The sequence below is a fragment of the Oncorhynchus gorbuscha genome, unplaced genomic scaffold, assembly GCF_021184085.1.
Source record: "Oncorhynchus gorbuscha isolate QuinsamMale2020 ecotype Even-year unplaced genomic scaffold, OgorEven_v1.0 Un_scaffold_1406, whole genome shotgun sequence".
In the NCBI taxonomy this organism is placed as follows: domain Eukaryota; kingdom Metazoa; phylum Chordata; class Actinopteri; order Salmoniformes; family Salmonidae; genus Oncorhynchus; species Oncorhynchus gorbuscha.
In genome coordinates this window covers 90,541-104,874 of record NW_025746192.1, presented here as the reverse complement: position 1 = coordinate 104,874, position 14,334 = coordinate 90,541, and the positions used below count along the sequence as shown (strand labels likewise).

General features: G+C 45.9%; 1 protein-coding gene across 2 annotated transcripts in view; it reads left to right on the top strand.

Annotated features, from left to right (window-relative positions):
* The first annotated feature begins 1,976 nt into the window (after positions 1-1,976).
* The window catches only part of tmem214 (transmembrane protein 214), a 69,461-nt gene continuing 57,103 nt past the window's right edge, over positions 1,977-14,334 (top strand). For both annotated transcript variants that reach the window (XM_046337425.1, XM_046337426.1), the window contains exons 1-2: positions 1,977-2,232; positions 12,932-13,122. In XM_046337425.1, the coding sequence (XP_046193381.1) occupies positions 2,079-2,232; positions 12,932-13,122 (345 nt within the window). In that variant the 5' untranslated portion in view covers positions 1,977-2,078. The remainder of the gene's footprint in view (positions 2,233-12,931; positions 13,123-14,334) is intronic.

Here is a 14,334-nt window from a genome sequence, read left to right as displayed (position 1 = left end):
TGTGTACTTCTGCACACTGACTCAGTACTGGTACTCCTGCACACTGACTCAGTACTGGTACCCCTGCACATTGACTCAGTCCTGGTACCTCTGCACATTGACTCAGTACTGGTACCCCTGCACATTGACTCAGAATGGGTACTTCTGCACACTGACTCAGTACTGGTACCCCTGCACACTGACTCAGTACTGGTACCCCTGCACACTGACTCAGTACTGGTACCCCTGCACACTGACTCAGTACTGGTACCCCTGCACATTGACTCAGTCCTGGTACTCCTGCGCATTGACTCAGTCCTGGTACTCCTGCACATTGACTCATTACTGGTACTTCCTGTATATAGCCTCATTTCTAACTGGTACTCCTGCACATTGACTCAGCTCTGGTTCCCCTGCCCATTGAATCAGTTCTGGTTCCCCTGCCCATTGAATCAGTTCTGGTTCCCCTGCCTATTGAATCAGTTCTGGTTCCCCTGCCCATTGAATCAGTTCTGGTTCCCCTGCCTATTGAATCAGTTCTGGTTCCCCTGCCCATTGAATCAGTTCTGGTTCCCCTGCCTATTGAATCAGTTCTGGTTCCCCTGCCTATTGAATCAGTTCTGGTTCCCCTGCCCAGGGGCTGCAGTGGAGAAGGTGAAAAGCTCCTCGGTGTGCACATCACAGACAACCTGAAATGATCCATCCACACAGACAGCGTGATGAAGAAGGCACAACACCGCCTCTTCAACCTCAGGACGCTGAATAAATTTGGCTTGGCCCCTAATACCCTCACAAACTTCAACAGATGCACCATTGAGAGCATACTGTCAAGACTGTTGGTGAAGCTGGTTGAGAGAATGCCAAGAGTGTGCAGAGCTGTCATCAAGGCAAAGGGTGGATTTTTGAAGAATCTCAAATATAAAATATATTTGGATTTGTTTAACACTTTTTTGGTTACTACATGATTTCCTATGTGTTATTTCATAGTGTTGATGTCTTAACTATTATTCTATAGTAAAAATAAAGAAAAACTCTGGAATGAGTAGCTGTTCTCAAACCTTTCACCGGTAGTGTATATACAGTACCAGTCAATAGTTTGGACAAATGCTGGTTAAGTGTGTTATTTCAATCTTTTGTCTTGCCCATTTATCCTCTGAATGACATACATACATACATACATACATACATACATACATACATACATACATACATACATACATACATACATACATACATACATACATACATACATACATACATACATACATACATACATACATACATACATACATACATACATACATACATACATACATACATAATCCATGTCTCAAGGCTTAAACATCCTTCTTTAACCTGTCTCCTCCCCTTCATCTACACGGACTGAAGTGGATTTAACAAGTGACATCAATAAGGGATCATAGTTTTCACCTGGATTCACCTGATCAGTCTGCCATGGAAAGAGCAGGTGTTCCTAATGTTTTGTACACTCAGTGTATGTATTCTAGTCAAAGCTCATCCTATATACCTTGTGTTGTACACCCTTTTCTATTCATATACTGTCTATACACACATCATATACATACTGTATATATTTATATTCCGGATTCTGACATTGCTCGTTCGGATATTTCTTAATACCTTTATTTTTTGGATGTGTGCGTATTGTGTTGTATTGTTAGACATAGAAACATAGACATTTCGCTGCACCGGCTAAATATGTGTTCTCGACCAAATACAATTTGATTTGCATTGTAACGGGGCTGTGTTAGGCAACACGCGGGATCAAACACTTTTAAAAGTGTCCTCCTGTGTTACGCATACTATTCTCTCTGTCTGATTGGAAAGCCTGCTATTTATTTATTCTCCCTCGTTATAAAGAGAACTAACTGCACTGAGACGTCACAAAGCCATTGGCCTTGTGACGTCACACGGGCTAGGTGACGTCACAAAGCCAATGTCCTTGTGACGTCACACGGGCTAGGTGACGTGGCACCGGAAACATTAGCAGCTACTCCTCAGCAGCACGCTCTTTACCGGGCAGCAACCGAGCCGTTCGAGACGACTTTTCTTCCCCTCAGGGCTGTACGATCGAGATAATGGCGTCCAATAACAGTCAGGTTGGAAAGTGGGAAGTCGTGAAAAAAAGCAAGAAACCGGGCACCGCCGGTAGCGGAGGGAAAAATCTCGGCGAGAAGAAAAGTGGACGGAAAGCTCTGAGCGAATCCAACATGACGAGGACCGACCAGTTTCGTAAGTTTACATGGCTAGCTGCTAGAGAAGGTTACGGTAGCCACCGCCGCTAACTAGCTACCGACATAACCACCAGTTATAACTGTCGCTACAACTTAGCTAACGGTACAACTAACGTTACAACTAAGCTGCTAATGTCATAATGTGTGTTTTGGGGTCCGGTTGTGTCTGCCACGTTGGCGGCTAACCTACCGGATGTTCGCTAAGCCACTAGCTAGCATCAGCATATGGCTTAAGATAGCTAACATACGGTCTGCTAATTAGCCAAACTGGAAGTTAGTTAGTTAGCTTGACTAGCCAAGTCAACTTAACTGGTTTGTCAGGTAGCCCCTCCAGCCCCCTGGTTTGTCAGGTAGCCCCTCCAGCCCACTGGTTTGTCAGGTAGCCCCTCCAGCCCCCTGGTTTGTCAGGTAGCCCCTCCAGCCCACTGGTTTGTCAGGTAGCCCCTCCAGCCCACTGGTTTGTCAGGTAGCCCCTCCAGCCCCCTGGTTTGTCAGGTAGCCCCTCCAGCCCACTGGTTTGTCAGGTAGTCCCTCCAGCCCACTGGTTTGTCAGGTAGTCCCTCCAGCCCACTGGTTTGTCAGGTAGTCCCTCCAGCCCACTGGTTTGTCAGGTAGCCCCTCCAGCCCACGGGTTTGTCAGGTAGCCCCTCCAGCCCCCTGGTTTGTCAGGTAGCCCCTCCAGCCCCTGGTTTGTCAGGTAGCCCCTCCAGCCCCCTGGTTTGTCAGGTAGCCCCTCCAGCCCACTGGTTTGTCAGGTAGCCCCTCCAGCCCACTGGTTTGTCAGGTAGTCCTCCAGCCCACTCCAGCCCACTGGTTTGTCAGGTAGCCCCTCCAGCCCACTGGTTTGTCCAGGTAGCCCCTCCAGCCCACTGGTTTGTCAGGTAGTCCCTCCAGCCCACTGGTTTGTCAGGTAGTCCCTCCAGCCCACTGGTTTGTCAGGTAGTCCCTCCAGCCCACTGGTTTGTCAGGTAGCCCCTTCCAGCCCACTGGTTTGTCAGGTAGCCCCTCAATCCTAATATAATAATAATAATATAATAATAATGTATGCCATTTAGCAGACGCTTTTATCCAAAGCGACTTACAGTCATGTGTGCATACATTCTACGTATGGGTGGTCCCGGGGATCGAACCCACTACCCTGGTGTTACAAGCGCCATGCTCTACCAACTGAGCTACAGAAGGACCACAATCCTGCCAGGCTAGTTGGCTAGCAGGGTTGTTGGCTTTGGCAAAGTCAGTCAATTTGAGCAGCGTAGCCTCGTCCTTGCATGCCTTCGGGCCCCATATAGCCTTGAATGTTAGCCTGCTGCTAGACAGCAATGGAAATATCACAAAGAAAGTAGCTTCTCCGTTCTTGTCTATAAAATAGATTTCGCAGATCCCCTCGGAACCATACCCCCCCCCTCGGAACTTTGCTACCCCATTGAAGTTTAAATGTAAAGTGTTTAAGCTAACCCAATATTATACTTAAGTAGCCTAATGTTACTAATTAATACAAGGACCTACATGTTCTGTTTTTAAAGGACGAATTGGCTCCCTAAGCCATAACAGCCAAATACTACATCTAAACATGAATCGATTCTCAATAGCGGTAACTTACGGTTCAAAAAACATAAATTCCTCTACTTTCATATCACCCGTCTGTCTTTGGTTTACAAACATGTGTTTGTTAACGCAGATGGCTAATTAGCACAGGTCGTTCACTGTCTTCCGTCTGTTTTCGTAAACTAACGCAGAAATATGGCCTCGTGGGAACCCTATAAAGTGTGTATAAATTTGACCTTTTTCTGTTATTTTTATTTATTTCTAGCTGATATGAAGTGTGTGTTTGGAACACTTAGGTTGGAGTCATTAAAACTTCTCACTTCAACTGTTTGTGCAGAAGATTTGCAAGTAGAGATACTGGGGTGCATTGGAGCAACAAAAAAAACTATAGGGATGTGGTAGTTTGGTGGGCTATTTACAGATGGGCTATGTACAGGTGCAATGATCAGTAAGCTGCTCTGAAAGTTGATGCTTAAAGTTAGTGAGGGAGAAATGAGTCTCCAGCTTCAGTGATTTTTGCAATTTGTTCCAGTCATTGGCAGCAGAGTACTGGAAGGAAAGGCGGCCAAAGCAGGAATTGGTTTTGGCGATGACCAGTGAGATATACCTGCTGGAGCGTGTGCTACGGGTGGGTGTTGCTATGGTGACCGGTGAGCTGAGATGAGGCGGAGCTTTACGTAGACAAGACTTATAGATGACCTGGAGCCAGTGGGTTTGGCGACAAATATGACGCGAGGGTATACAGATGGGTAGTGTATGGGGCTTTGGTGAATAAACAGATGGCACTGTGATAGACTGCATCCAATTTGCTGAGTAGAGTATTAGAGGCTATTTTGTAAATGACATCACAGAAGTCAAGGATCGGTAGAATAGTCAGTTTTACGAGGGTATGTTTAGCAGCATGAGTGAAGGAGACTTTGTTGCGAAATAGGAAGCCGATTCTAGATTAAATTTTGGATTGGAGATGCTTAATGTGAGTCTGGAAGGAGACACCTAGGTATTTGTAGTTGTCCACATATTCTAAGTCCAAACCATCCAGAGGAGTGTTGCAAGGCGGGCGGGGTGTGGGCATCGATCTGTTGATGAGCTTTAGTTTAGCATTTAGTTTTACTTGCGGTAAGAGCAGTTGGAGGCCACGGAAAGAGTGTTGTATGGCACTGGCAAGAGCAACATCATTGATGTATACAGAGAAGAGAGTCGGCCTGAGGTTGAACCCTGTGGCACCCCCATAGACTGCCAGAGGTCCGGACAACAGGCCCTCCGATTTGACACACTGAACTCTATCAGAGAAGTAGTTGGTAAACCAGACGAGGCCATCATTTGAGAAACCAAGGCTGTCGAGTCTGCCAATAAGAATGTGGTGATTGACAGAGTCGAAAGCCTTGGCCAGGTCGATGAATACGGCTGCACAGTACTGTCGGGTATTATATCGTTTAGGACCTTGAGCATGGCTGAGGTGCACTCTTGACCAGCTCTGAAACCAGATTGCAAAGTGGTGGAGGTACGGTGGGATTCGAAAGGGCCGGTAATCTGTTGGCTTTCGAAGACTTTATGAAGGCAGGGTAGGATGGATATAGATCTATAACAGTTTGGGTCTAGTGTCTCCCCCTTTGGAGAGGGGGATGACCACGGCAGCTTTCCAATCTTTAGGGATCTCGGATACGTAAGAGAGGTTGAACAGACTGGTAATAGGGTTTGCAACAATTGAGGTGGATAATTTTAGAAAGAGGGAGTCCAGATTGTCTAGCCCAGCTGATTTGTAGTTGTCCAGATTTTGCAGCTCTTTCAGAACATCAGCTATCTGGATTTGGGTGAAGGAGAAATGGGGGAGGCTTGGGATAGTTGCTGTGGGGGGTGCAGAGCTGTTTGTAGGGGTAGCCAGGTGGAAAGCATGGCCAGCTGTAGATTAATGTTTATTGAAATGTATTACTTCCCAGGACGTTACTGAGGTTAGAGAATAACATAGTACCGAACAGGAGGATCCACATTTGTTTGAAAAATCTAGCTTTTGCTGGAGTGGACCATGGGATATATTTATTCCTGCTTCTGAAATGTTTGAATGGAGGATGCTTATCTAAGATGGTGAGGAAGGCACTTTTAAAGAATATCCAGGCATCATCTACTGACGGAATGAGGTCAATATCCCTCCAGGATATCCTGGCCAGGTCGATTAGAAAGGCCTGCTGGAAGTGTTTTAGGGAGCGTTTTACAGTGATGAGTGGAGGTCGTTTGACCGCAGACCCGTTACGGATGCAGGCAATGGGGCAGTGATCACTGAGATCCTGGTTGAAGACAGCAGAGGTGTATTTAGAGGGCAAGTTTGTCAGGATGATATCTGAGGGTGCCCGTGTTTACGAATTTGGGTTTGTACCTGGTAGGTTCCGTGATAATTTGGGTGAGATTGAGGGCATCAAGCTTAGATTGTAGGATGGCCGGGGTGTTAAGCATATCCCAGTTTAGGTCACCTAACAGTACAAACTCTGAAGATAAATGGGGGACAATTCATTCCCATATGGTGTCCAGGGCACAGCTGGGGGCAGAGGGGGGTCTATATCAAGCGACAACAGTGAGAGACTTATTTCTGGAAAGTTCGAACTGTTTGGGCACAGACCTGGATAGCTTCTCAGAATGCATCAAATTTTATTGGTCACATACACATGGTTAGCAGATGTTATTGCAGTGTAGCAAATTGCTTGTGCTTCTAGTTCCAACAGTGCAGTAATGGCTAACAATTCCACAACTACCTAATACTCACAAATCTAAGTGAAGAGATGGAATAAGAGTATATGGATGAGCGATGACTGAGCAGCAGGCAAGATGCAATAGATGGTATGAAATAGTGTATATACAGTGGGGCAAAAAAGTATTTAGTCAGCCCAAAATTGTGCAAGTTCTCCCACTTAAAAGGTCGTCCTGGTCCCTTTGCAGAAAAACAGCCCCAAAGCATGATGTTTCCACCCCCATGCGTCACAGTAGGTATGGTGTTCTTTGGATGCAACTCAGCATTCTTTGTAGTGAGGACGTCTTCTCGTTGTCGCAGTGAGGACGTCTTCTCGTTGTCGCAGTGAGGACGTCTTCTCGTTGTCGCAGTGAGGACGTCTTCTCGTTGTCGCAGTGAGGACGTCTTCTCGTTGTCGCAGTGAGGACGTCTTCTCGTTGTCGCAGTGAGGACGTCTTCTCGTTGTCGCAGTGAGGACGTCTTCTCGTTGTGAAAAATAGAAACACAAACTACAGGCTCCATGACATCAGCAACCTGGATGTCCAAAATAGCAGATCTGGTGGATTTTAACAAACCCCTCCGTTTTAAAAATTATTTCCGTATTTGTCAATCTAGCAAACCAGGCAACAAAAAGGAACTTTCTAAACAATGTTTTGGTTTGTTTCTAGCTTGTTAGCTAGCTAAGGTTTTTGTTAGCTGGCTAGCCCAGCAGTTCAAATAATGACATCATATATAGCTGACGTCTTAACGTTAGCTAATTTGTATTCATTATTACAAGGAAATAAACTCACACAAATCCTTATTTACAAGTTAATGGTGAGCTGATTACATAAAATAGCTGATGGTTGTGAGTGAAGAAGTAAAAGCAGGGCATTCTACCGGAGAATTGTAGAACTTGGACACAGAGACAAACGTTGTATCCTAATTTGAATTTGGTGCAGGTCATGTTGTTCTTCACATTATCTTCTCTGGTAAACACACAATATATCAAATACAGTCAATGTTTCTTTGTCATATGCACAGGATACAGAAGGTGTAAACGGTACACTGAAATGGTTACTTGCGTAGTAAACTAGCTAAACAATTAACCTTAATCCCAATTTGTTACTACCCTGCATGAATTTGTAGCTAAAGCTAGCTAACATTGGGCTTTAACTAGTGACTCATGGCTCTGAGACATTAATAATATTACTACACAGATCATACATGTTAGCGAGCTAACCGTACGCTTCAGCTTGCATTGGAAATTACTTTCTGACTAAATTCGGAATGTATATCTGAAAATATAGCTTGCTAGACTCTTACCCGTGTACATGGGTAAACACTTCTCCCTCTGTCACGGATGCCATGGTTACCCTTAGTTTGAGGATGTATAAAACACCTATCTCTGGATTACAACAGCTTTCTGTGTTCTCTTTTCGACTCTCTCCGCATATTTGCAATCAAACGCCAGAATTTTCTCCATCTCCTTAGCTATCGTACTCGGATTCCACTCATTCAATACTTGGTCCTTCAGAAAGTGGAGAGCAACACTTTTCAGTTCTTTATTATATATTTTTAAAAAGCCACATTGGAAAGAATTACCATTTACATATTGAGCAGCTCATGTTATAGACGGACACGTGCTACGTGGCAGACCAATCCCCTCTCCTCATGTCCAGCCCATCCATTATCTCAGCCAATCATGGAGAGCAGGAACGTTCCTGTCTTTCTCTGTGGCTAAACCAACTAGGATTGTAATTTCACAACTATTTTGTTTTTACAGATGGTATACAATTTATTAAGGCACATGAATGTTCACATTTTACCGACGGTATTTCTGCCAACAAATGCCTCTCCTGTGAAGTAGTGACGCACGACACACCGAATTTCCTGAAACGAGTCACTTGCATTCCTACGCACCTTATTTGTGAATAGTGTCGTGTCTTTGGCTATGCCGGATTAAGTGATATGACATGCTATTCTATAAAATAATTTATCTATAATTAATATTACCTGATTGAGCTAATCATGTAAATGTAATTAACTAGAGAGTTGGGGCACAACAAAATAATGTTTATAGAGCTGTTATCTTCCAAATAAACTCTTAAAGAGCTAGTAATATTTTACATCAATAGCAGTCAACATTAATCTTCATCTTAATTCAGTCTCATCTGAAAGTTGTAAATTCTTGGTTATCTGCACAAACCCTGGCTCACAAGTTGAATCAGCAATACAAAATTGGCATTATTTATTTACTAAATACCTAACTAATTACACATACGCATAATTAAATCATAACATGATTACAAATGATGTCATAAAGGAAAACGTCCCTAGCGGGTAGATATGACAGCTTGTTACACAAAAGAAAAGGGTGGCGTAGCATTTAGCGTAGCATTTAGCGTAGCATTTAGCGTAGCATTTAGCGTAGCATTTAGCGTAAGCATTTAGCGTAAGCATTTAGCGTAAGCATTTAGCGTAAGCATTCAGCAGGCAACATTTTCACAAAAAACAGAAAAGCATTCAAATAAAATAATTTACCTTTGAAGAACTTCAGATGTTTTCAATGAGGAGACTCTCAGTTAGATAGCAAATGTTCAGTTTTTACAAAAAGATTATTTGTGTTGACAAATCGCTCCGTTTTCTTCACGTTTGGGTAAGAAAGAACCCGAAAATTAAGTCATTAGAATGCAAACTTTTTTCCAAATGAACTCCATAATATCGACAGAAACATGGCGAACGATGTTTAAAATCAATCCTCAAGGTGTTTTTCACATATCTATCGACGATAAATCAATCGTGGCAGTTGACTTTCTCTTATGAAGAAATGGAATGCGCATGGACCTAAAGATTACGCAATAATTTCGACACAGGACACCGGGCGGACACCTGGTAAATGTAGTCTCTTATGGTCAATCTTCCAATGATATGCCTACAAATACGTCACAATGCTGCAGACTCCTTGGAGAAACGACAGAAAGGGCAGGCTCATTCCTGGCGCATTGACAGCCATATAAGGAGACATTGGAACACAGCGCCTTCAGAATCTGGGGCATTTCCTGTATGAAACTTCATCTTGGTTTCACCTGTAGCATTAGTTCTGGGGCACTCACAGATAATATCTTTGTAGTTTTGGAAACGTCAGAGCTTTTTATTTCCAAAGTTGTCAATTATATGCATAGTCGAGCGTCTTTTCGTGACAAAATATCTTGTTTAAAACGGGAACGTTTTTTATCCCAAAATTAAAAGAGCGCCCCCTATCTCGAAGTTAACCAAGGGGTTTGCAGATGTAACCTCAGTAGGGTAGAGAGTGGAAAAGGGGGGAAGAGGTATTTATTACTGTCATAAACCTACCCCCCAGGGTCAACGTCATGACAGTAGGCTTACAGTACATTTTGGTTTATCAAGAGATTTACCATTCAAATAAATTCTTACCTCTCTGTGTTTTTACTACGTAAGAGTCAAATTGTAATTGATGCAGCAATGCATACATGACTGTTTCAGAAAAATTGCCCCTAAAACATTTCAAATGTATTGATCTTGAACTCAAAAGATGCCCAACGATTGAACAGAGCAGTAGCTGAGTTTGTCTGGCTCAAGTGACAGACCTTCTTCTTTACCGTGTTATCGAGTGTCATGATACTGAACCTGGTATCGAAGTCAACATTCTGTTTTTATTTTTTACATTTTTTATTTATTTACAAGGACATTTGGTTGAAAAATTTAGGAGCACAGCCAAATGATTTCAAGAGTACTTATGATAAGAAACAACAAAGTTTATGGGTAAAACATTTTGTGTTCCATGCTCAATCAATTACAATGTACCCTTAAATATGAGTCATTTAGGTGAGATAAATGTTCAGCTGCCCCTTTAAGAGTTGGGCTGTTAGTATTGTAATGGTGGGATTGGCATGTCTGTCTGTGAGGGATGCGATTCTCCGGGTCGCTTCACTAGCATTTGAGCAAGTGTAAAACAACCTGGCGTGTGAAGATGATGTAAATAGCCAAGGAACATAAGGACAGTCACACTTTTTAGTAGACTTTCTGTAAAATTAGACTAACTTCTATGCCTGCGCTTCTAAAAATGTATCTTTCAGCACGTCACTCAGAGCGCACAGCTCCTCAGACACGGTTGCTTTGAAGGGTGGGAGATGTGGGATTCCTTGTTTATGTGATTAGGTCGAAGCACTGGAGACCTCTGCCTTGTATCTTGACAACACTAATCTGTACATGGTCAAACTAAGCTTTACACTGACTGACTGGAGGGAGGCTGATCGAGGCAGCCTGAAGGAGTCTCTGCCTCATTTTGCAACATAACGCTGAAGGTCTGAGCTATAAACCTTCTCTCCATCTGTCTCTCTCTCTCTCTCTCTCCATCTGTCTCTCTCTCTCTCTTCTCTCCATCTGTCTTTCTCTCTCTCTCCTCTCCATCTGTCTTTCCCTCTCTCTTCTCCATCTGTCTTTCTCTCCTCTCCATCTGTCTTTCTCTCTCTCTTCTCTCCATCTGTCTTTCTCTCCTCTCCATCTGTCTTTCTCTCCTCTCCATCTGTCTTTCTCTTCTCTCCATCTGTCTTTCTCTCCATCTTCTCTCCATCTGTCTTTGTCTCTCTCTTCTCTCCATCTGTCTTTCTCTCTCTCTTCTCTCCATCTGTCTTTCTCTCTCTTCTCTCCATCTGTCTTTCTCTCTCTTCTCTCCATCTGTCTTTCTCTCTCTTCTCTCCATCTGTCTTTCTCTCTCTTCTCTCCATCTGTCTTTCTCTCTCTTCTCTCCATCTGTCTTTCTCTCTCTCTTCTCTCCATCTGTCTTTCTCTCTCTCTTCTCTCCATCTGTCTTTCTCTCTCTCTTCTCTCCATCTGTCTTTCTCTCTCTCTTCTCTCCATCTGTCTTTCTCTCTCTCTTCTCTCCATCTGTCTTTCTCTCTCTCTTCTCTCCATCTGTCTTTCTCTCTCTCTTCTCTCCATCTGTCTTTCTCTCCTCTCCATCTGTCTTTCTCTCCTCTCCATCTGTCTTTCTCTCCTCTCCATCTGTCTTTCTCTCCTCTCCATCTGTCTTTCTCTCCTCTCCATCTGTCTTTCTCTCCTCTCCATCTGTCTTTCTCTTCTCTCCATCTGTCTTTCTCTTCTCTCCATCTGTCTTTCTCTTCTCTCCATCTGTCTTTCTCTTCTCTCCATCTGTCTTTCTCTCTCTTCTCTCCATCTGTCTTTCTCTCTCTTCTCTCCATCTGTCTTTCTCTCTCTCTTCTCTCCATCTGTCTTTCTCTCTCCCTTCTCTCCATCTGTCTTTCTGCTCTCTCTTCTCTCCATCTGTCTCTCTCTGCTCTCTCTCCTCTCCATCTGTCTTTCTCTCTCTCTTCTCTCCATCTGTCTTTCTCTCTCCCTTCTCTCCATCTGTCTCTCTCTGCTCTCTCTTCTCTCCATCTGTCTCTCTCTGCTCTCTCTCCTCTCCATCTGTCTCTCTCTGCTCTCTCTCCTCTCCATCTGTCTCTCTCTGCTCTCTCCTCTCCATCTGTCTCTCTCTGCTCTCTCCTCTCCATCTGTCTCTCTCCGCTCTCTTCTCTCCATCTGTCTCTCTCCGCTCTCTCTCTCTCTCTCTCTCTCTCTCTCTCTCTCTCTGCTCTCTCTCCACGTCTCTCTCTGCTCTCTCTCTCTCTCCACGTCTCTCTCTGCTCTCTCTCTCCTCTCCACGTCTCTCTGCTCTCTCTCTCCTCTCCACGTCTCTCTCTGCTCTCTCTCTCCTCTCCACGTCTCTCTCTGCTCTCTCTCCTCTCTCGTCTCTCTCTGCTCTCTCTCTCCTCTCCACGTCTCTCTCTGCTCTCTCTCTCCTCTCCACGTCTCTCTCTGCTCTCTCTCTCCTCTCCACGTCTCTCTCTGCTCTCTCTCTCCTCTCCACGTCTCTCTCTGCTCTCTCTCTCCTCTCCACGTCTCTCTCTGCTCTCTCTCTCCTCTCCACGTCTCTCTCTGCTCTCTCTCTCCTCTCCACGTCTCTCTCTGCTCTCTCTCTCTCTCTCCACGTCTCTCTCTGCTCTCTCTCTCCTCTCCACGTCTCTCTCTGCTCTCTCTCTCCTCTCCACGTCTCTCTCTGCTCTCTCTCTCCTCTCCACGTCTCTCTCTGCTCTCTCTCTCCTCTCCACGTCTCTCTCTGCTCTCTCTCTCCACGTCTCTCTCTGCTCTCTCTCTCCCACGTCTCTCTCTGCTCTCTCTCTCTCTCCACGTCTCTCTCTGCTCTCTCTCTCTCTCTCCACGTCTCTCTCTGCTCTCTCTCTCCTCTCCACGTCTCTCTCTGCTCTCTCTCTCCTCTCCACGTCTCTCTCTGCTCTCTCTCTCTGCTCTCTCTCTCTGCTCTCTCTCTGCTCTCTCTCTCTGCTCTCTCTCTGCTCTCTCTCTCTCCTCTCTCTGCTCTCTCTCTTCTCTCCATGTCTCTCTCTGCTCTCTCTCTGACCTGTTGTTGCAGCTCCCCTGGTGACATCGGGGACATTGTTCGAGGCTTTTGAGAAGATGGGGAAGAAGCATAACAAGGAGCAGGTTCCTCCAGCCGAGCCCAGCAACAAGAAGCCTTCAGTGGGCAAACAGAAGGCCAAGCTTCCCCCTGCCTCTACACAGACACACAACACACACAAGAACCTGGAGGATGCATTCAAAGCTGTGAGCCACACACACGTATACACCAGCAAATTACACACATGTCGCAAAACAAGGTACACACACACACACACACACACACACACACACACACACACACACACACACACACACACACACACACACACACACACACACACACACACACACACACACACACACACACACACACACACACACACACACACACAGAGGAGTGACTGTATTAGACCAATCTAGGTGCGAAAGTCGCATTAAATAATCTCACTGTTTTGCACAACATCATAAGCTTGTTTCCATACTGTTTCAGTGTCATGGTGCTCCAGGACTCAGTCTCAGGTATAGGGTTGCTACTGGTAATTTACCAAAGTTACTGGAATCTTCAGGATAATTAACAGAAGCGATATGGCAATCCTATCGTGACTTTGGTCATTTATACAAATGTATTGGATCCATGACCCGGTCTGGATCACCTGTACCCGGTCCCACCTGTACCGGAGACCCGAGGGGGTCTGGATCCACCTGTACCAGAGACCCGAGGGGGTCTGGATCCACCTGGATACCTGTACCGGAGACCCGAGGGGGTCTGGATCCACCTGGGAGACCCTGGATCCACCTGGGAGACCCGAGGGGTCTGGATCCACCTGTACCGGAGACCCTGGATCCACCGGAGACCCGAGGGGGTCTGGGAGACCCGAGGGGGTCTGGATCCACCTGTACCGGAGACCCTGATCCACCTGGGAGACCCGAGGGGGTCTGGATCCACCTGTACCGGAGACCCGAGGGGGTCTGGATCCACCTGGGGACCCGAGGGGTCTGGATCCACCTGTACCGGAGACCCGAGGGGGATCCACCTGGGAGACCCGAGGGGGTCTGGATCCACCTGTACCGGAGACCCGATCCACCTGGGGAGACCCGAGGGGTCTGGATCCACCTGTACCGGAGACCCGAGGGGGTCTGGATCCACCTGTAGGGGGTCTGGATCCACCTGGGAGACCCGAGGGGGTCTGGATCCACCTGTACCGGAGACCCGAGGGGGTCTGGATCCACCTGTACCGGAGACCCGAGGGGGTCTGGATCCACCTGTACCGGAGACCCGAGGGGGTCTGGATCCACCTGTACCGGAGACCCGAGGGGGTCTGGATCCACCTGTACCGGAGACCCGAGGGGGTCTGGATCCACCTGTACCGGAGACCCGAGGGGGTCTGGATCCACCTGTACCGGAGACCCGAGGGG